Source organism: Dicentrarchus labrax, unplaced genomic scaffold (genome assembly GCF_905237075.1).
Source record: "Dicentrarchus labrax unplaced genomic scaffold, dlabrax2021, whole genome shotgun sequence".
Lineage (NCBI taxonomy): Eukaryota > Metazoa > Chordata > Actinopteri > Moronidae > Dicentrarchus > Dicentrarchus labrax.
The window spans coordinates 13,896,297-13,918,456 of NW_026136713.1; the positions used below are offsets into that span (position 1 = coordinate 13,896,297).

General features: G+C 39.9%; 3 protein-coding genes across 4 annotated transcripts; 2 read left to right on the forward strand and 1 right to left on the reverse strand.

The window, feature by feature from the left end:
• The first annotated feature begins 1,785 nt into the window (after positions 1-1,785).
• prelid1a (PRELI domain containing 1a) lies at positions 1,786-6,074 on the forward strand. Its single transcript, XM_051420616.1, has 6 exons — positions 1,786-1,903; positions 2,393-2,512; positions 3,591-3,816; positions 3,912-4,025; positions 4,352-4,430; positions 5,097-6,074. Exons 2-6 carry the CDS (start codon positions 2,421-2,423, stop codon positions 5,216-5,218), a joined length of 633 nt encoding a protein of 210 aa, XP_051276576.1. The 5' UTR covers positions 1,786-1,903; positions 2,393-2,420; the 3' UTR covers positions 5,219-6,074.
• A 298-nt stretch (positions 6,075-6,372) lies between these two features.
• On the reverse strand, positions 6,373-9,604 carry mxd3 (MAX dimerization protein 3). Its single transcript, XM_051419238.1, has 6 exons — positions 9,394-9,604; positions 8,598-8,697; positions 8,398-8,427; positions 8,127-8,241; positions 7,850-8,015; positions 6,373-7,662 (listed from the first exon to the last, which is right to left on the reverse strand). The coding sequence occupies exons 1-6, from the start codon at positions 9,461-9,463 to the stop codon at positions 7,544-7,546; spliced, it is 600 nt and encodes a 199-aa protein (XP_051275198.1). The 5' UTR covers positions 9,464-9,604; the 3' UTR covers positions 6,373-7,543.
• Positions 9,605-10,579: 975 nt separating this feature from the next.
• fam193b (family with sequence similarity 193 member B) lies at positions 10,580-20,767 on the forward strand. Of its 2 annotated transcripts, none has more exons than XM_051419234.1 (10): positions 10,580-10,876; positions 12,249-12,527; positions 13,173-13,356; positions 16,408-16,653; positions 17,181-17,592; positions 17,719-17,902; positions 18,024-18,257; positions 18,992-20,051; positions 20,139-20,214; positions 20,322-20,767. In XM_051419234.1, the coding sequence occupies exons 1-10, from the start codon at positions 10,718-10,720 to the stop codon at positions 20,416-20,418; spliced, it is 2,931 nt and encodes a 976-aa protein (XP_051275194.1). In that variant the 5' UTR covers positions 10,580-10,717; the 3' UTR covers positions 20,419-20,767. The 2 variants fall into 2 exon arrangements, with proteins under 2 accessions (XP_051275194.1, XP_051275195.1); XM_051419235.1 differs by having other exon boundaries at positions 16,435-16,653.
• Positions 20,768-22,160: the final 1,393 nt, after the last annotated feature.

The window sequence follows — 22,160 nt, forward strand, 5'->3', positions numbered from 1 at the left end:
AATCATCGTCCAAGGAATCCAGAGGAGGCTATCGCTGATATTCTGTCCAACCAGGAAGAAATTGCATTCACCTGGCAGCCAGCTGTTCCTAATTAGATGGACCAGCAGGCCTCTGTGTCCAAAGGAATGGGATTGAAAACCAATGAACTGTGTGAAGTGAGAGCAACAAGTTCTTAATATCTTCATTACAGAATGTGGGCAGTAAAAAGGGGGATTTAGTAGAAGTCAAAACATGCAACTCTACACTCAGCTGCTAAAGTGTCCTTTGTTTATTGAACACCGGAAACATTAATAAATCACATATTGAGCCCCCCACTACACCCAACTCCCAGAGTTAAGGAGAAATTAAATGTTGTGCCTCCATGTCAAAAGAGCAGCTTGAATTAAGCCTGGATAAGTGAATTATTTAAGTAAGGTAAATGTGTGTCAGATCATGTCTGGTTTCATAGTAATGCTGCAAATAGTGGCATATTACAAAACACTCCATTAAACACTATAGACACCATATGAAGACTACCCAAAACCTTCGGGGTAGCGGTCTGTGCTGTGGTGCATGTGCTCTCCATACTTGAGGTAATACAGAAAAGATAAACTTAAACCCCCCGAAACTTGACAGCTACTTGACAGAAAACCCATCTATGAATGGGATGACAGTCCACATAGAGGGACATAAAAGCAATCAAGTTATTGTTTGTATAAAACTGAGGTTAATCAAAGTCCTACGCATAAACTTTCAGACATTGTATTGAACAAATCAAAAAAAAAAAAAAAAACTGGGTCCAAATACCAACCAATAAAGCATTTAATGATCAAGTGTTGTATGCAGTGTGATTCATTTTACAGCAGAGGAAATAGGTATTAGGTTTGCATTGCTGGTTCTTGACACCCACATTACTGATTTCCTGGCTTAGTCTATATTCCTTTATGTGCTGTAGATTATTATAGAAGCTCTAAGCCTTCATCGGGGCTACCAGCAGACAGACATTGAGCTTAAACTCATGGCATTAGACCTATTGGGCATTAAAACTAATGTGTGAAGATTTTGCTGCAGACTAGAGGTGTTTTCAGGGATGAATGTAGCAAGCGTAAAAAAGATTATCCATCTGTCCTCCAGTATAAAGTGTGCTAAAGGGGATACAAGGTCAGATTAACTACAATGGGCTCGAAGAAAGATTCAAGGTTTTCTGGGTTGAGCCTTACAGATGAAACAGCTGTTCTAACAACATTACATGACATTTGACCTGAAAAAGTGCAAAAAACCCCAGATAAACTCCATTATTCAAATCAACCAACATCGCTTGATTTCAAGATTCAAGATTCAAGAAGCTCTATTTATCCAGAGGGAAATTACTGTGCAGCAGTTTCAATACAAAGGTGGTAAAGTAAAGTACTACAGGGTTAGAGTAAAAATAAGCTAACATAAAATAAAATAAAACAAATATAAAATAAAATTAATAAAATTAAATTAATAAAATAAAATAAAGGCTAACATAAAATAAATCAAACAATTACCTAAATGCAAGCACTTACAGGTAACATAAGCAGAAAAGAAGAAAACAAGTAACTACTGTAGGTACAGTTTATACAATATACAACAAACACATTTATATTCCATTGAGTGCACAATGGGGGAAAAAAACTTTATTTAAACAAAAAAAGACATATCACATCAACCCGACAGCTGTTTGAGTGCTGAGGTCAGAAAATGGATGTGCGGCATGTTGCACAGTCGCCTGCTGCCCTCTAGCGTTCAGAGTCGGCATCGCATTTGCACCACCAACCGGATGTGTCGTCAATGTTTGACCTCTCGGTTTGTGACATGAGCCGTGAGCGGCCGCACGGTGAAGTCAGGAGAGCAAGATAAAATGCAAATACTCATCTTTTGATTGTTGTCGCCATACAGGTAAAGAAAAAAAAGAAATTATATTCCGGATGTTGCTTGTTGAATGTGGGTCAAAGCTATTTCGGGGTCATTCATTCATGGAGTTGGTGCTACATGCTAGGCTAGCTCACGCTAACGGGGAAGCTACGGAGTGCGGACGTGACAACCGTGACAGTAACGTTAGATGTGATATGATAGCCACTCACTGCTTAAATATTCAGCAGTCTGTGCTCATAAAGTTTGCCACGTAGTTGTTAGCTACTACCTGAAGGCTCGGTGTGGTATTTGTACGGTAAGTTAACGTGAGGCCTGACAGCTGTCATGTAGCATTGAGCTGGAAACGTCGGGAAGATGTGTGTGACTCCATTACCGGCTATGATCTCTTTAAACAAACCTCATTTCTATCCACCCGTAGTCTTTTTTTGTGTGTGTGTGTGTGTGTGTGTGTGTGTGTGTGTGTGTGTGTGTGTTCGGGGTCTCACTCGTGTTGTCTGCTCTGTCTCTCCACAGGGTGTTGTCAGAGTAAACACACGGCACAATGGTGAAGTATTTCTGCTGCGCAGGTTTGCTCAAAAGCTCCTGGGACCAAGTTTGTGTTGCTTTCTGGCAACGTTATCCCAACCCTTACAGGTGAGGGGCGATGAGTCTCCATACAGTTACACCTCTGATCTCTGCATACACTTCTTTACACATATGTGGTTGTGTCTCTACGTTTCTATGAAGAGAAGGTTAAACAGTGGTGTATTATTTCCAGTACTTAACAGAATTTATGTCACAGCTAGTCACTTGTTACTTAAAGGCTTGTGACTTTATATACTAAAAATATGGTTACTGTAGCTGATAGAATATGACACACTGTCAGTAATAGTGATCCAGTAATTTGATATAACATTTCGACAGCTACCGAATGAGTAATTTCACTTTTGATACTATTATAGACTTTGTATTTATACTTTTATAGTATGATATTGCTATTTTTACTGAAGCAAAACATCTCAATATGTCTTCCACCTTTAAGGTTAAGTATTGGGGCACATCATAGCTAGAAAAGAAAAACTCCTGCTCACTGTCTAACTGGAATTAAAACAGACCTTCATCAGACGACACATCATAGCTGAAATGATTAATCAATTTCTAAATGAAAAAAATCTAAATGAACTATTCATTGTGTATGTTTTTGGAAACAAAAGTACAGAAAATACACTCATCCCAGCTTTCAGCTGATAATATCTTATAGTTTTCTTAGTGATGTGATAGTAAATTGTATATCTTTAAGTTCTAGACTGTCAATATTTTATATTTTTTAGACCAAATTATTAATTTATTAATTAAGGAAGTAATCATCTGATTAATCACTTGTGAAAATAATTGTTCGTTGCAGTTCTAGCTGAAAGATCAAACAGAAAATGAATCTCCAACCATTCTGATAATCGATTGATCGTTCTCAAGTCTATTATTTGGCCAAACAGTTGCTTGTTCAGTTTCTTGTGTGAGTATTTGTTGTTGCAACTTTATAGAATTGTCAATTCAAAACAATCAATTTGAAGATGTCACTTTGAGCTTTGAGAACTTTTTATGGGCTTTTACTCGCATTTCTGACGATTATTAATTATTTAATTTAAGAAAATATATGACAGAAGCATTTATAATGAAAATAATTAATTAGTTGCAGGTTTTGATCAATAGCTTTTTTTCTTCTTTTCCACAGTAACCATGTTTTGACCGAGGACATCATTTTCAGAGAGGTCACTCCAACCAACTGCCTCATTTCAAGACGTCTGTTGACCAAAACTAGCCGAGCACCTCACTGGATGGAGCGGTACCTTCCAAAGCAAATGTCCAGCTCAGCGTACATCATTGAGGACTCTATTGTGGACCCTGAGAAAAAGACCATGACCACACTCACGTGGAACATCAGCCACGCTCGCCTCATGGTACCGCAACGTTTGCTTTAGTAGGCACTCAGCATCGCACAGAGTAATAACACTGCCTCATGATGCTTTTGCTTGTTTTGTTTTTTTTGTCCCAGTCCGTGGAAGAGAGGTGCGAGTACCGAATAAACCCTGAGAATGGCAGCTGGACAGAGATAAAAAGAGAAGCTTGGATATCTTCCACTGTCTACGGGCTTACTAGAGCTATTCAGGTTAGTAGAGTAAAGTGGAGTGCTACAGTAATTCCAGGGAAAGTGGTGTGTGGCATCTAAAAGGGAGACTCAACTCCTATCTGTCATTCTGTAATTGGTAACATAATCCAGAGTGTAAAGATGCAACAGCTGAGCAGTTGAAGGTATCCGCCAAGACTTACGTTGCCGAATGATTTATGACAGAATTTGAGTGGCCTTTTGTTGTTGTCAAGCTCTGAAAACACATGTTACTAAATATGTGATATGTGCCCTACAGGTTGTTGACTCAATGTTCTCTAGGTGTTTTTTTTTTTTCTCTTTGTTGACCCTGTGTCTACTCTCTCCAGGAATTTGGTCTTGCAAGGTTCAAGACCAGTGTTACAAAGACCATGAAAGGATTTGAATATGTGCTGGCCAAAATGCAAGGTAAATTGTTAATGATAACATTAAATAATTAATGCATTGTTTTACATTAATTGCTGCAATGAAAAGCATCCTTAATCTTATTTGTAAAAGCTGTGCTTTTTCCTGTTCAAGTCAAAATATCTGCTATGGAAAAAGCTCTGATGCGAGCTAGGCTGTTAAGATTCCAGGTAGCAGATGTTCAGTACAAGATGAACAAATGTTTGACAGGGAATAAAGGTGGAAACTGGGTTATGTTAATTGAGCAAAAACATCAGTCATTTTCAAAATATCAGTCAGTAATGCAGGAGAGCCTCTTGTCTCTTGCGTGTAAAGGTTAACTTAACAACTTTCAACGTGGGATATGTCAGAAAAAGGTTGGGTACTACTACTTTAAAGGTACAAACAATGCACGATAAGTTGTATGTAAATTGCCATGTGGAGTCCAAATCATACAACCTTTTCTTTGTTAAGATATTTAGTTTGGCTGTAAGGCAATGCTGTGTCTGTTCATTTTATTACACAATCAGAACTATAAAGGGGTAGCATAGCTTTCCTAGAACTACATAACTTGTGTAACTAGGTAACACATTTCCATTACCGTGTGTACATTGACAATAAAGTAATCTTCATAAATATTTAAAACTTTCATCCAATATTATAACCAATATGTTGTGATTTTCTTTGTAGGTGAAACTCCATCTAGAACCTTAGCAGAAACTGCTACAGAGCGAGCAAGAGAGACAGCACTGGCAGCTAAAGAGAAAGCCAAAGACCTTGCCTCACACGCCCAGAAGAAACAATATGTGTGACGAGCTACATAGATCATCGCTTCTTTTACCACTGATACCGGGACCGATTTATCTTTACCCCCCATGGTTCAGCTGAGGTAAGAGAAACTGATCCCGGTCATGGGTAGACACCTCTGTGAGGAAGCATCGAACTGAAATGGTGGGTGGACCATAAAAGGCCTGAGCTGGGTTCAAGAGCCTGTTCCAGCCTCCCTGTTTGTGTCACGCTGAATACACTGTACCTTTGATACCAGATCATCTCATTGTTAACCACAGGTGGAGATCTTAGAAAGGAATGGTTGAATATGGCTCTGGGTGCCATAAAATGATTATAGCACTTTACCAACCTTGATACTGTTCCTCAGACCTTTGGTCAACCTCTGTGCCCATCAACCACATTTGCTTTTTACTCAGTTCCTTTGAGTATGACATGTTATTTTGTAATAGCTTTGTATTATTACCAGCTTCTTATCCAGAAGCTAAAATTAGCATAACGAATATCTGATTGATGCAAATTATTGTGTATGATTTCCTTCAGTTGTATGTTTTGTTATCATGTTACGTTTTAGTTCAGTTCACCCAACCACACCTTAATCATCCTACCAAGACTGACTGCTTCAAGTTGAAGTTCATGAAGAAGGAGGGTCCATATTGTTGGCACTCATAGCTTGATAAGAACTTTACATACTTATATTGTGTTAAGATCTGTTTGCAATGGATGTCAGTGTCATTGCATAAATTAAAAAGTCTGTGTACAAAGGCAAAACTGATACCTTGTACTGTACACTCAGCTTAGCTCTGATGATACAACCCATGCAACAATCTGCTCTTATTGTATGAATATCAGCTTGTTAATAAATGGACAGTTTCTTTGTAACCATCGTGTTATGTCTTTGAACAACAAGTGGTATCTCTGTATAGTTACCTGGGAGGCGGGACACCCACAAGGGGTTACAGGACACATCTGAGGGGTCACTAAATGGCTTTTAAAAAACCAAACATTTCTGCTATAGCACTTTCCTGTAGTCTTCATTTTTTCTTATTAATTACAACATTTAGCTCTAAAAATTCTTAATATAAAACAGTTCCAGTCCCAATGGTTAAAAAAGTAACCAGTCCCAATGGTTAAAAAAGCAACTAGTTTCATTATTGTAAAACAAATCAAAAACGGCACATAAATATAGAAAATATTTATTCAATAAAAAAGCTTACACCAGTACAAAAATGCTACATAATATTACTGGGCGGAGAGACAGATGAATGCATACATAATATTAAAAGATAATAAGGCATCTTGCATATACAGAAGTGAAGGGGGAAACAGCACCTTCAGTTATTAAATACATAGCAATGAATATGATACATACTTGTAATACGGCATAATCATTACAAGTAGACACAACCTGCCTGACTGTGGTGAATTTGTTACATGCATAATTAACATTTATACTGACAAATGCACAAGCAATGAAGTGTACAGCTGTGATAGAGAACACTTCTAAGAAAGATACCGGTTAATATTAGCAGTGAATAAAACTGTCTATCCACCTCTGTCCATATGCTCTCACAAGTTCTCTTTAAAAACAGGCATCAAAATTCTTGCACTTAATCACAGACTGAATTGTGTACAAATGAATATTTGACACAGATAAAAATGTGCAAATATAACCAGTTAATGTCTGTTCGCGGTTTTGATATTCCAACAATCCTTTTGAGACAAAACAAGTGCAATGTGTGGACGTTTTGTGCAACAGAAGAAAAAGATCAAAATACATGACTGAACTTAACATAAAAAGGACAATAATACAAAACATAGCACAGATTAATGTTTAAGTGCATGTTACACATGACATTACTGAAATATGAACTTAGTGCTAAAGAAAAGCTGTATGGAATACTAAACCAAATCTGATATTAAGGCAGAATTCAGTATAGACATACTGTAGTAAAGAATAAGTTAAAAGAGTTTTGAATAAAAAGTCCTTATTTGGATTTTCACAGACTTTTTACTCATGGCTTTGGAAAGAAATGCCATTAATGGTTGATGCAGGAAAATATGTATGCGTAATGTTACATCCATCCCAGCCCAGTGATTTTAACTGCTATTCAGTGCAAATGGACACAGTTCATTCATAATTGTATCGTTTTAGCTTGTAGTCTGACATATTCTGAAAAGAGGATGTCAAAAGTTACTCCTTCTGTAGAAAGAAAGAAAAAAAAGGTGTTCGGTTGTACAGTAACATATTCCTCCATTCTCTCTCTTCCTCTGTTGGTTTTTTTGGAATGTTTTCTCCTCTTCCTGTCTGCCTGGTGACATTAAATAAGTTACCGTAGGTTTCAATGCTGTCATAGCCAGGCTTTGTCCATGCTGGAGTAACAGTGGTCTGCATCAGTGTGTGTCATGCTCAGTCCGTCAGAGTCCATGCAGTCAAACACGATGCTCTCCACGTCAACTTCCACGTCCTCTGTAAGGTAACCAACCAAAGATCAAATCCATTAGCAGAAGGTAATCTGTCAACATACACTAGTCACATTGAGGGAATGAATGTGCCTGAATAAAAATCTAAGACATTATGAAGTCGTGCTTTGCTGCGTTCACACTTTCAGCATTAAAAAGCAAAGGCTTGGGCAGTACAGCGACTGTGCACCTACCTCTGTCAGAGTCAGACCTCTCAGAGGACATGGTCGACCCCTGGCTGTCGTTCCTCATCCTCTCCGTGCCTCTCTGCAGCTGCTCCAGCCGAACCCGCAGCTCTCTCTGCTCCCAGCGCAGGCGGCCCTTTACCTGCTCCGCGCGCTCATCCTGCTCCTGCAGCTTCTGAAAGGAGAAACGAAAAGAACAAAAACCTTAAATGCCAGATGCCACTAAATCCTACACACTGTGGATTCAGTGGCACGGGGCAAACAATAACATGAGAGTTGGGTCTACCTTTATGTGAAGCTGGGCTCGTCTCAGCAGGTTGAGGGTGGTGTTCCTCATTGAGTCGGACGACAGAGGGACTTGTTTCTTGAGTTGCTCCAGGCAGTGCCTCAGCTGAGCTCGTCTACAAAGCACAACAAGCAGCAAATGACGCTGTTAATGCATGTGAAAACAGGGCATGTAACATTGTGGCTTAACTTTGAACACAATAAGAAACGTCCCTTTTGCTACAACACAACTATGAACTGTCTTTGTTTATTAAGACACAATATTCCATTACCTGTTTTTCTCCAGCTCGTTGTGAACTGACCTGCGGTTACAGAAAGAGACAATGTGTTAAGTTTTAAAATGCACTTATAAACAATAACTGCTGCTTAAACAACAACTGCCGGTATTCAGTGGGCTTTTTGTTATCAAAACTGAAAGTCAGACTTCACAACCACACCCTCTTGTTAGTTATCTGTTATGTAATGTGTTCACCTATTGCCACCCGCAGATATCTTCTTGCTCTTCTGTTTGCTCCTTTTATCATGATGATCTGGACTGAGAGGCAGGACTGAAGCATACCCATGTTCTGCCTCTGTGCAGGGGGAAGAAAAATAAAACCAGCTTTGTGAGGAAAACAGTCTAAAATTAAATTATGTGCAAAGCTAAATGTAAAGTTGCACCACTACAAACATCAGTGAACCCCTGTGCTTCAAAATGAACATCTATTACTATCTCTTCCTAAGCTGTAGGATGAGCAAGGATATTAAAAAACACTCGACTGCTGTCATCAGCATCATCAGCTGGGACGCTCTGTGTTTTAGTTTTGGCGCCATCACACGCCACCTATTCACTCATAAAACTTAACTTTCTGCATCCTCTCCAACAGAATGACTCGACACCATCCCCCCCCGACAGCGTGTAAACATAAAAGGACACTTTTCCTATTCTTTACTCTTTATTTTTCTGCCTCACTTTCATTCATCGTAATGAGCGCTCAGCGCCGCTCGGGTTCATTTTCAAACTGGACCAGATTGGCGCCTTTGAGTACAATGATGCGACCGATATGTAGGTCACTGAGTCAAATGGGAAAGATCGGCTAACATAACCTTATAGTAAGAATCTCGATGCTTTTCTCGAGGGCATTTCGTTGTATTACACACCTGTGTTACATTTTGCATGAACAGTTACTGTCGCTTCATTGTGCATTTTCTTGTTTTAACAATAACCAACTTCCTCCCATGTAGACTGACAGTAAGAAGAGGAAAAAAAAAAAAAAAAACACACTCACCTCGCTCTCTCCTCTCCAGAAACTCGGCAGCCCGAAGGAGCACCTGGATGTTGCAAACGTGTCCTTCCATTTTTTGTTTTTTTGTTTTGTTAAAAATAAAAACAACAAGCGGGGTAAACAACCTACTGCGGGTCAAGCGACAGGAGCCTGAAAGTAGATGAAGCTTGTGTGTCTGTGCTACGTCCTCAATCCACAGAAGGCGAACACTGGCGAGGCTGCCTTCACGTGTTCCACGTAAAGCTGGGACACCGGGAACCAGGGGTTTGGCGAAAATCATAACAAAGGGGGATTTTAAAGCGTTGACCTCTGTTTGTTTAATTTGTGAAACAAAATAAGGGTGTACTGGGTGACTTATTGCGAAAAACAAACATATTTTTTAAATGTGAGATTATTTCCTAGAGTTCAAACAGTCTGGGTGCATATGGCAATAACCTACCATTTGTTTGATAGATAACATATTCTTACTAAGCATAAAGTCATAAACACTTTTTAACGTTAACATGAAGGGGAGACTCGTATCATAATGGATTCACAGCTGGGTCGTTATGGTGCATTTAGGTTACGTTTATAAAATTTCCGAAAGTACCTGAAGGCATCCACAGAAAACGTAAAAACGTCATTGTCAAGCCTCCGTCCACTCCCCTCTCACGGCACCTTTATTTTTACATTTTATTATATTGGTTAACAACGATATTGCCATGTGCTTATGCATATGTCGCCCCTATTGTATGAAAAAAACAAAAAAAAACAAAAGCAAGTTGTACAAAAAAAAATTGCGTTTACATGTGTTATTGTTATTGTTTTATTTTACTCTTCCTCAACTACCGATGAAAAAAAAAAACATACATCTTTACTTCAACTCCAGCCAACATTCAGTTTTCTATCTATAACAATATTTAAAATATGACTACACTGTATCCAGCTTTAATAGATGTGGCTATATTATAGATATATACGTGGTATAAAATTATATTCTGTATAAATATGCTAAAGGAAACAGTCGTGTGAATAAGCAGAAGGAATTGTCTTTTACACACAAACGAAAGTGGGAGGAGAGGAGTTGCCCTCACTAAACATGGCGGTGTCTGGCTTCACTGCCTGTATCGGGTTTCATTTGTAGTCACCGCACGGCGGTGAAGCCTCTTTGCCAGCAGTATCTTTAACCTATGAACTCCCGAGTGTGCCAGTCCTCCGCCATATTGACTGTTGTCTTGACTGGAGGAGATAGAGAACATTTTGAGGTCCGAGAAGAAACGAAAGTGTGCTCTTAAAATCCTCGAAACTGGTGCAAACTTGGCCAAAGCGTATCATAAACACCGCTGTAATGGCAAGGAAGAAAAGCAAGCAGCAAGGGGTCGCCCAGAAGGAGCTTGTGCCCGGACAGCAGCCCGCACCGAAGAGCCCAGTCTCTCCCGGCGATGCAGCTGGCGGCGGCGGCGGAGATGCTGGGTTGGATCGGTTGGCCACTACCAGGGCGAACCAGGTAGGGTTAGGCTAGCTAGCCTCCGAGCTAACACCTCTCTGCTAATCTGAGCATCCCTCCTTTTGTGTTTTTATTTATTTTTATTTATTTATTTATTTATTTTGTTGTTGTTGTAGCTAGCTCCTGCAGGGGTGAAGTTACTTGCATCCGCTGGCTGGCTTTTGGAAAGCTATTTTAATCTGTGTAGTAGTAGTAGTAGTAGTAGTAGTAGTAGTCGTGGATGTTAAGAGCTCTCACGTCGTTTGATATGTTAATTAATTAAATAAATAAATAAATAAATAACGCTCAACTTCGCGAGCAGAAACAGGCGGCTTTGAGGCAGTGTGGCTAGCTCGGTTGCGAGCCTATCTCCTCCGCCGGACAGGTGACATTGTGCCTCGGGCAGGTCGTCCCATTTCCAGCGTTTACAACTCTTCACCCGCCCAGCTAACCTTAGCCAAGAGGCTAGCCGGGCTATCATCTCCAGCTAGCGTGCTGCAAACGTGCTTACATTGAAACCCATCTACAGGAACCACAGTGGCTAACCAGCTGCTGGCTAATTAGCTAGTTTAGCTGAGACGAGATAACGGGTTCATAATTACGGTGGCTAACTCTCTCTGACATGGATCGAGTTGTTTATTCGACTCTGTGTTGCTCTTTTCTTTTTGCTGTGCTGCACCTCTCCTGCCGGAGTGAAACAGGAGCTAATGTTAAAAGTTTCAATGCTTGTAGACATTAGCCAGTGATGCTTAGCTCAACGTTAGCTGTTTAAGTTAAGTGCTGTACAACTGGACCACTGTCGCTCCAGAAACCAGCTACCCTTACATCTGACCTCTGAGTCTTATAAGATGCCTGACTGCTGCTTGGATTGAGTTATTACAATATATACCACACGTGTAACAAACCTGTCCGGACACGTCTCATAACTAGAAATAATATATGTATATATATATTTTTTTTTTGTTTGGCAGAACTGTGTTGTGCATAAGGTGGGGATCTCTAAAATGTGTGTCACTGTATCATAAAGTTATGTGATATTTAGAAAATACTGGGAAGTATCTGTGTACCTGTCTGTAACTGTCTGCTACATTAAGGTGAAATAAATACCACCTAATTGCCCTGCAGTAAACTTTGTTTGGGCTTTGTTGAAACTGTTTTAGAAAGGCCTTGATTTAACTTTTTTTTTTTTACTGGAGGATGTTTTGCATCACTTTTGTGTCAGACTACATTTGTTTGTTAGGCGTACCTAATAAACTGGCCAACCTAGTGTATTCGCAAACACATGTAATTGCTAGAATTGTCAGATATTGTAGACATTATTCTGATCACACTTTGACTAGTAATAACAAGCAAATACTTGACCTCCATATCCTCTTTTTTTTTCTCTGTCTAGCCTATGCACACCTGCTGCCTCCTGTGCCACCGTGAATTTAAGGACTGGGGAGCAAGCTCCGTCAACGGGCTCCCTGGGGGTCATGGGACCAAGCTGGCTGATGCCGTACCTGCACTCTCCCAGGCCTTATTGCGGGAGGCGCCAGGTCGTAAGCTTGCTGATGCGGTGCCCTCGCTGTCTCAGTCCCTGCTGGGAGAGGTGCCTCTGTGGATATGTCAGAGCTGCTGCAAGAGTGTGGAAGAGGAGGAGAGGCGGAGCACCCAGGAGCAGCCGACGTCGGTAAATAAAAGGGGACTGATTTGGGTCATATGTCTGTATCTTTTTCACGACTTGTATTTACTACTTTTTAGTTAAACTGTGTTCAGTTATGTCGAATCTCATCTCTATTCACCATGCTGGGCTTTGCATTTGCATGTGCTTACTCACTATATAAATCTGTCTGTCTTAATGTCACCTTGGATTTAATAAGTTTAAACATGTAGTCTACTTTGTGTCTCTTCAGAAGTAACTTATTATTTGTGTCTCTGTGGCATGTGCAAGGCAGCAGTTGTTACCTTTGCTTTCTTGGTTGATTTTACATAAATACTTTACATGGAATGCAAATTTTGAAGACTTACTGTATCGTCATATTTAAGCTTGACTGTAGGTCAGCTTGGGTTCAAGTTTAATAATAAAAATTGATTTAAAATTTAAAAAAGGCAGCGCGGAGAGGGATTGCTGAACAGCACCCTGCAGTGATTTATTTTAATATTCAGTTTTTTGTTTAGTTACGATTGATTATAAGATGTGTTGGCTAGTCTTGTCACACTCCCAAGCTGATATTGGTAGTTACTTAGTGCCACTGGTGCCAAAATGTAAGCCTTGTAGACAGCCCTATGATTAACCTTTTGAGGTTTGTTGTTCTGTTTTGTTTTTTTTATTCAGGTACCATTGTCACACTCTTCCTCCTGTAAGTCTCAGAGCTGTGGGAACGGTTACCCGGAGCAAAGTACTGTGGATTGGGACCCAAGTTCCTTCCTGTCAGCCCACAAACTGTCAGGCCTCTGGAACTCTGCCCACACCAACGGAGGGGAACACTGCAACCACAACACTTCACACTCACAACAAGGTCTGTCATCACAGGGTAAAAGGGCTTAAGAAAACATTTAATGAAAGTGACAGTAATCGCTGAAAACATGACAAACCTAAATTTCAGGCTGTGTTGCAAGTTTTGTGTTTTTGAAATGGACACAAATTTGGTTGGAATCTAAGCTCTATGGTTGGCAGGTCAGCTTTCTTACTTCGAAATAAATGTGTGATACAATTTTAGCCACTTTGTTCAGGTGTTAGTCTACTACGCTTTAGAAGAACAAAGAGGAATCTTGTAGAAGCTTACACTGCTCTATTTTCCGAGGTCCTTAGAGCTCAGCATTATGAAAGGTTGAAAAATATTTCAAGATAAGCTTGTTGTCAAAACAACCAGGTGCACTCAGATGGTGGAGATACATTTAAAAATAACAGAATTTCCAAAAAAAGATGATTTAAATAAATCAGAGAATATGACTTGGGTTACTATTTCTAAAATAATTAGAATAAAACCCTGTAGATTATTACAAAATAGTGTGAGTCAGAGGCAACTGTCTGCCTAAACTTCCAGAACTGTTCTGGCAAAATTGACATGGACTAGTTAGTCTGTTAATCCATCATACTAATCAATTCTCCCAAAATCTTCGGGGCGTAGAAATTACAGTCTGTTGCATTCGACTACTAAGCATGTACTGCATTCCTGGACCTGCAGCTTTCCAATACAATGGAGACTACTTCATAGGAGTGGGGGAAAGTAATCATCTCTCATATGCATTATGAAATATGTAGCATTAATGCATAAACGTCCTTAAATGGAATTGTGAAATTGTGTTTCATGCTAAACTTTTTATGCACATAATCGCACAGTAGAAAGGAGTAACTACATTGTAAAACATAAAGAGAACAAGTTACGTTGGACAAACAATTTGATACGATGAGATGTGAATAATGCCCGACAATAAGTGCACCATGTAAAGTTTCTACCTTGACGACAAGGTTTTTCCAGTTCAGAATCAGAATCAGATTTTTTTATTTTACACATACAAGGAATTTGTCTTGGTGCACGATGCATAGAAATCACACAAAAAAGCAATGTTAAATGTTAAGAAGCGGGGAAAAGGAAGCTGAATTACAGCCATGCAGTATATAAAATGTTTGTTTAAAAGTACAAATATTTAGGGGCACGCGGTTAGCTCCGTTGGTAGAGCTGGCGTCCCATGTACCGATATTAAAAGTGTCAAAGCTTCCATGTACTTGGAAATGAGAAAACATGCCACTGTCTAGATCAAGATGGATCTGCACCTGGGCACTTGGCTGAAACAGCAATTCCCATATCCTATAATTACAGCTGCAGTAGGTAACTTTTATAAAAAATAACGTATATACTATTTGCTGAAACTGACTATATTCCTGACAGTATAACATGAGACGGATAATCTGTGAACCATCTTCTCATAGCGCTGTTAGACGCGTTGTACTCCGCAGCTGCCTCTGAAGCGTGGGACAGCTTTGAGAAGTTGAGTCACGGCAATAGGGACCAGGGCCTTGGCGAGGCTCGGGCGGTGGAAAGTGATCCCTCTGAGGCATGAGCTTTGCAGGGCAACCAACTCCTTCTGCTCTGCTGTGGGTTTGGTAGGACGGGCTTAGCGGAGTGATACGGGCAGCAGAGAGAGACGCGGAAGGTTTTGATTTGTGCATGTTTACGTTACCTACTGCAGCTTTAATAAATGAAAATGGAAGCAAATTCTCTTTTTATGCAGTAAGTTTTTATCAAGAATGTCTTAAAAAAAATCACAACATGTTAAATTAACAATTTAATCCTGATATATCTCAGCCCATTTTTTTCGTTATTTGGTGGTTTAAAGGTGCAGTGTGTAACATTTTGGAGGATCTATTGGCAGAAATACAGAGCGCAGAAGTGAGAGACCAAACACTGGCGCTAGATACTGGCGTTTTTCACTGATTTTTGCAGCCACTTTAGTCTCCTTCTCGCTTGGAAGGGGAAGGTGAAGTGAGAATGTTATGATCTGCAACTACATTGCTAGATGTCGCTAAATCCTACGCATTGGACTTTTAATAGAACTGTGTTACAAATAATGTAGGTGCACTACCGAGTTGTATAATTTCCTAGCCATAACGGAGATACCAAAAAGGTGTATCATGAGAGGAGAATTGAATGTGAAAGTGAGCCATGTTTGTCCTGGGCCTGACAGAAAGGCATTTGTTTATATTCTAGGAAGCACAGCATTTCAGACAGCTATGATCTTTGCTTTTGACTATTTTCTTCCTGTTTCTTGTCTGTCATCAGACCACTTTCTAAAGGTTACCTGGTGCGTAGCTTTGGTTGTATTTCTAGTTTAGCAAATACTCAAATGGGTCATGCTGCCAAATTGCATGTGGAGCAGTGTTAGTGGTAGCAGTTACTCAGTAAGTCCAGCTGTGTCCTTCCTGCACAAGAACAGTTACATTCAAAATGGTATATTTTATTGTGATTAATTCAGAATGTTTGTGGATGTTTGCTGGTGAACAATTATGTTACTCAACTATATGGAATAACAGACCAATATTTGTTTTAAGTTGGATGGGAACTGAGTTACTTACTTTACTTCATTATATACTAAAGCAATTAGGTGCAATCATGGGTGAATTATTTTACAACAAACATGGGTATGTTAAATAAACCAAATGTTGTACTTTCTTATTTACATTTCAAAAAGTTTTTCAGGGCAAAAAATATCTTGCAATGCTGTTTTCTTTCTCGGCAGTGAAACATGTTCACCATTGGGCAGTTGAACATGCCTAAACATGCCTCCAAATAGCAAGGAATTATTTTGACAAAGTTCAAAAGTTGAGGTGATCAAAGCTCTCAAATTTTACATTATTGTCTTTCTATGATATGGACAGTAAAAATATTTCCACCTCCTCTTCTAAATCCTTACACCTTTTTGTGCCATTACTTTGTTTATATTTTTTCCTCAACCAAGCTTTATTGTTGGCAAAGTTTGTGAAAACATGGCTCCGATCAAAATAAGGATTTCCTTTTTTTTGTAAAAGTTGTCATATTGTCTTAAATCCATCATCGTTCCCTTTTCAGATTCAATCAACATTTTTCCATCTGCAGGTGTAACAGCAGGGTCAGCCTGTCATGAGAAAAGAGGACTTCATGAAGCGCCTGGGAAATCTGCTAAAACATCGGGCACCAAAGTCTGTCCCTACAGTCACCCGTCATCCCAGAATTCCAGTGTATCTTCTGCTGGGAACCCCTTGTCTACCTCAGCAGACCTTTGTAAGACCACTCCCAAGCACTTCAAGACCATGTGCCGTCGACCAACACCACCAGGTAGTGGTTTCTTTTGACTCTTAATAGCATTTTATTGAATCTATCCCCAGTATAGAATCAGCTTATCATAATGAATGTTTTGGATCTCTTCTTGAATCCACAGTGTGTAGGCTTAGGAATATATAAGGAGATAAGATATAAAATGTTAAATTAAACATGTGTTTACTGTGTAGACTACTCACTTACACAGTAATTATTATATATTACACAAATTTTTGTTTTTAGAAATAAAAACTTTTTTTCTTACTAAACGAAATTGGCAATCTAGTGTTTGTAGTTTATTTTGAACTCCACTTCAAAGTAAACTTAGTTAATCTATAGAAAAGTGGACCAATATGAGACATTAGTGGTAATTGCATTAATGATAATTGGCCTGCTCATTTGAATTAGTGTCTATATAGACTTATTCATGTAGTAAGATATCCTTTGGAGTAAACTGTGCAGATCAGAACTGATGGACCATGTGAGAATATTATTCAGTGTTTGTGATGTATAAGTCATTTGTATTCATGTTTTCCACTGTCCAGGTGAAGCCTTCCACCCCAGTGACCACCATCAACACACAGACTTGTCGGTACCCCCCAACAGTCCCACCGGCCTATCTTCCCAGCATTCCTCGCTTCTGCCCCCAAAGCCGAACTCTGGGCAGCATGGCCATGTAACCTCTTCATCAGGCACTGGTGTGGCAGCCCACGCTCCATTCTCCCCTCTGGTACCAAACCTCCACGGCCCAACAGCCAAACTCAATTCTCCCAGTCCAGACAGCCCAACATCTGTCCATAAGCCCAGCCCGTGCAAAAACTCCCACATTCCTGCCGTGAACACACAACACAACAAACTGGGCACTTCTATCATGGGCTGTAACCACCCTTGTAATGGACACAGTGCAGGAACAGTGGCCACTTCAAATGTAGGACATCTGACAGCTGGGGCCTGCAGGTTAGTATTGCTATCTCAACATTGCTTTTCTTGAGTGTGTGAAATTGAGAAACTGCTTCTGTAGCTGTGATGATTCAAAATACAAATACCTTCTGAGGGTTAATGCCTGCTCTTTCTTTTCTTTAGGGACCAGGCATGTAAGGGGCACAAAATGACAAATGGGACGTTGTGCCACCCTTCGTCTGAGCTAGAGGAGGGGGAGGATGAAGACAGCAGCTCTGAGAGGAGCTCCTGTGCCTCTTCTTCCACCAACCAGAAGGACGGAAAGTATTGCGACTGCTGCTACTGCGAGTTCTTTGGACACAATGCGGTACTTTGAAACTTTTTGTGGCTATCCTCTTTACGTAGTAGTAAGAGATCCCATTGTTATTACATACCTGTCAAACATTAATAAAAAGCTGACACTGTAATAATGTATTATTTGGTCACAGCCTCCAGCTGCACCAACAAGTCGAAACTACGCTGAGATCCGAGAGAAACTCCGCTCACGTCTGACCCGGCGTAAAGAGGAGCTGCCTCAGCGCCAAGATTCAGAACTGACCGTGGCTAGTGCCACTGACAACCGGGACGTAGATGAGCTGCTAGACTTCATAAACAGTTCCGAGCCTAAACCAGTCAACAGTGCCAAGGCTGCCAAAAGAGCACGACACAAACAAAAGAAGAAGGTGTGGTAACATTACAAACAATGTGTTTAAATTGTTTTTCTTGTTTATGTTATTGTTGGGTTTTTTTCATTGAATAGTTATCATCGAATGTTTAGATATGCATATATACACTTATTTTCATTGAACAAAAATATTTAATGGCAAATTTTGTCTAAACACAAGCACCTCTACAAGAATTAAATTACCTAAATTTAGATTTATAGTTATGACTGACTTCAGTACAAGCAGCAGTGGGACATATTCAGTTTGCATTTACATTAACTTAGTACAGCTCTGATTCACAGTTAGGAGAGTGAATAATATGCAGTGAGGCTGATCAGTGAGATAAAATTACAAACTGTAGCTCTGGATTACATGAAGGCAAGATTTCCTGTGAGTCCCTAATGCGTAGGTAGGCTATTTGAATCCTGTGTGGCAAACTCAGCCACTAAGGAAAAACTTCTTAATCATTGCATAATGTAAATCAATTGAATGACAAAAAAAATGCAGACAATAATTATCAAGAAATGGGTCTGATTTCATTTACAGATTATAATTTAAAATCAGGAATAAGAAAGCATCCAAATCCAGACATTTGATGCAAAATTTCTGTAGTTTTAATACTCAATATGCTACACATACATTTAGGTCAATACACCGTAACGTAACTAACATATTATCTCAGTAACATCACATGTTGTGTGTGTGTGTGTGTACCTGTTTACACTCTCAAGCTTTTACGATTTCTGTTTCAGGAAAAAGCTCAGCAGGGCAACATGGGTGCTGCAGGCAGTGACCCCCACTCCAATCCATCTGAGCCTGTCGACGAGCCCATTCCTGATGGTTCAGAAGCCAGCCGGTTGCTTGACTGGCCTCAGCTGGAGCTTGAGCGCGTCAACAGTTTCCTCACCAGTCGACTCGAAGAGATTAAGAACACCATCAAAGACTCAATCCGGGCCTCATTTAGCATGTACGACCTCAATCTGGACGTCAACGACTTCCCAAAGAAGGCAGCCACGTTGGAGGGAAACCATTTACTGTCCCATCTCAATGGTTCCTCTGACCTGCAGCAGATAGACCTTGACCTGGCACCTCTTTCACTGGGAACCTTTAAGAGCCATCTGGACCTGGTTAATGGATGGGAGGACACAACCCCTGTGTCATCCCCTAATACCACCACCACGGCATCAGGGGTCCCTGCTGGGTCCAAGGACATCCAGCGGTTGCACACTACCCCCAGTCTTTCAAAGCTCATAAGGGTTCGATCCCCAGAAAGATGCACTTCCACTGGATCTGACAGTTTGCCACAGGTGCCAGCCCAAGCTACCGCAAAGTCGAAGGAGGACGCCCCTGATCCCAAGAACACAACAGTTGGGAACGGCGGTGCAAAGTCAAAGAAGAATAAAAAGCAGCAGCAGAGACAGGAGCAATCTGTGTCAGAGCATATTTCCAACAAACCAACCAAAGCTGCCTCCATGATTGAAACACAGAAAACCAATGAGTCTAAAGAAATGGCTTTGAATGGCTCAAAAGCTGGGAACAAACAACCCCAGCACTGTGCAGACAACCTGAGAAATGGGCCTAAGAAAGCTGAGGAGAGCAGATCATCAAAACATCCAGCAAATGGAGCAAATGGCAGCCTCTCGAATACACAAAGGGGGAGAGGTGACACAGAAACACGAGGAGGTCGGTCTGAGCAGGATTCGGAAAGCAAAGCTCACCCTACCATTTCAGTGAATGGACAACAACAGCAGCAATCCAAGGGGAAAAATAAGAAGAACAAGAACAAGGGTGAAAAATCCAGCAGTGCTATCGGTACAATAAACAATTTTTAGCTACATTTGAGTTTCTTAATTTGTAGTGTTTTTAGCTAACATTTTAATGTCCTTTTTTATTCCACAGATGATGTGTTTCTCCCTAAAGACGTGGATCCAACAGAAATGGATGAGATTGATCGTGAAGTGGAATACTTCAAAAGGTAGGCTCAAAATAGCATGTATAAACTAATATAACTATTATATTGGTTAACATTGACCGCATCACTAAAACTGAGCATTATCTCTTGTTTGTCTGTCTTCTCTCTAGGTTTTGCCTTGATTCTGCAAAACAAACTCGCCAGAAGGTAGCAGTGAATTGGTCCAACTTCAGCCTCAAAAAGGTTCCTTCTAATGCAGCTCAATAACTTGGATGAGTGCCAGGAAAAAAACTTCACACCACAAACTCTTTCAGTAGAGCCCTATTTGGCCTGAGGCCTTCTCTCATTCCCTGTTTTCTTCTCTTCCTTACTAAGCCAAGGGACCCTGGTTCAAAATCATACTCTCCATTCAGAAGACTGAAACATAACTTGTGGCTGACAAAGCCAGGGATCATTCTCAAGGCCAACTCTACCCTTTGCTATTATTGCAATGTTCACTAAATGAGACGTGCAAAAATGGAAAAAAGTCTGTTGAATCCACTGCATCCATGTGCTTACGTATGTAGTATGTAAACAATTACCTTACATGAAATAAATGTTTTTATCACAAATCTGAGACATTTTAACGTTGTTAAACTTCTGAATTACAATCAATTCAATTTGGTGCTCATCATCCGTCACATTCTGCATTGCTAGTTTCCTGCCCCCAAAACCCCTCTCAGTAGACACTAGAGACCATTTGTCTTATACTGCACAACTGTCAAATAGGACCGCAAGACAACATTTTGACCTAATTTTGTGGAAAAACACTTGTACACTCCTCTTCGGCAGGGAGCAACGGTGGCAACAATTGCATTGATTTTACTCACAAGCAGACTGCAGTGCATTTGGTGGTTGCTGATAGTTCTCAATTGGAATACTTTTATTTATTTGTGATCATCTAATGATTTAGCAATCAGTCATAGAAAGCTGAAACGACAAACACTTGATGACCTGCCTGCTGCACTGTTATTTTTTTTTGTATAAGATGAAATTATATTAAACAAACATGAATGTTAAACAGTTTTCAGTACACCAACAACGCTAATGGATCTTCGTGGGAAAATTAGCACTTGGCTTACAGGATGCATCATTAAAAAAAATTATAAATCTAGTAAAGTAACCATGCAAATATGTCCCCCATGCATGATGTGTAGAACAGAAAAAATGAAGTACTGCCCCTCCTCCCCCCCCCGTCCTGTATTGGGCAAATTTAAATGTGTCTGTTGCTTCACTGTCAAACCTCCCTTGGTGTTAATCTTGAACAATTCTCTCATTTATGGTGATATCCAATATACACTCTGCCATCTGTAGAAGAAAGTCCTTTTACCATGGCTTTCTCACTCCTAAACTGTTGTTTTAACCCTTTATATCCCAGCAGTGACAGGTACACCAGTGTGCAATGTTAATTTTAACGTTGGAAACATCACACATTGTTTGACGCAGTTAATTGCAATGCTTGTACATATTGAGTGATTATTTTGGGCCCTTTTGAGCCTTTTGTCATGCGTTTCTAGGGGGTTGTGTGTGAGAGATATTTTCAACCATACTACTCTTTTTATTTTTCTCCCCCTGTACTGTGACCTTGGTGGCACCTTGTACCTCAGCTTGCCTATCTGAAGACCAAGTCTTGATAATCTTTTGATGAGAAATCTCACTGAAGAGTTGATACCTTTGGGACAAGGGCCTTGAGATTTACACCAGTAACTATGTTTTAGCTGATGGCTTTCATTGAGATGGAAAATTTCTTTCTTGAATCTGTGCTGAGATTTTGTTTTCATATAACATCTCTGATGCTTTCCAGGTTATATTCAATTAGAGAAGATTATCTTAATGTTTCGAATGTAGATTTATACTATATCAATAATAGCCAAGTGTATGTTGGCTTGTTTCTTTTTTTTTTTTTTTTTAAATTCACTTTTGATACTGTGAAAAATCTTTCGTTCAGAAAGATTAAAAACAATACAGTT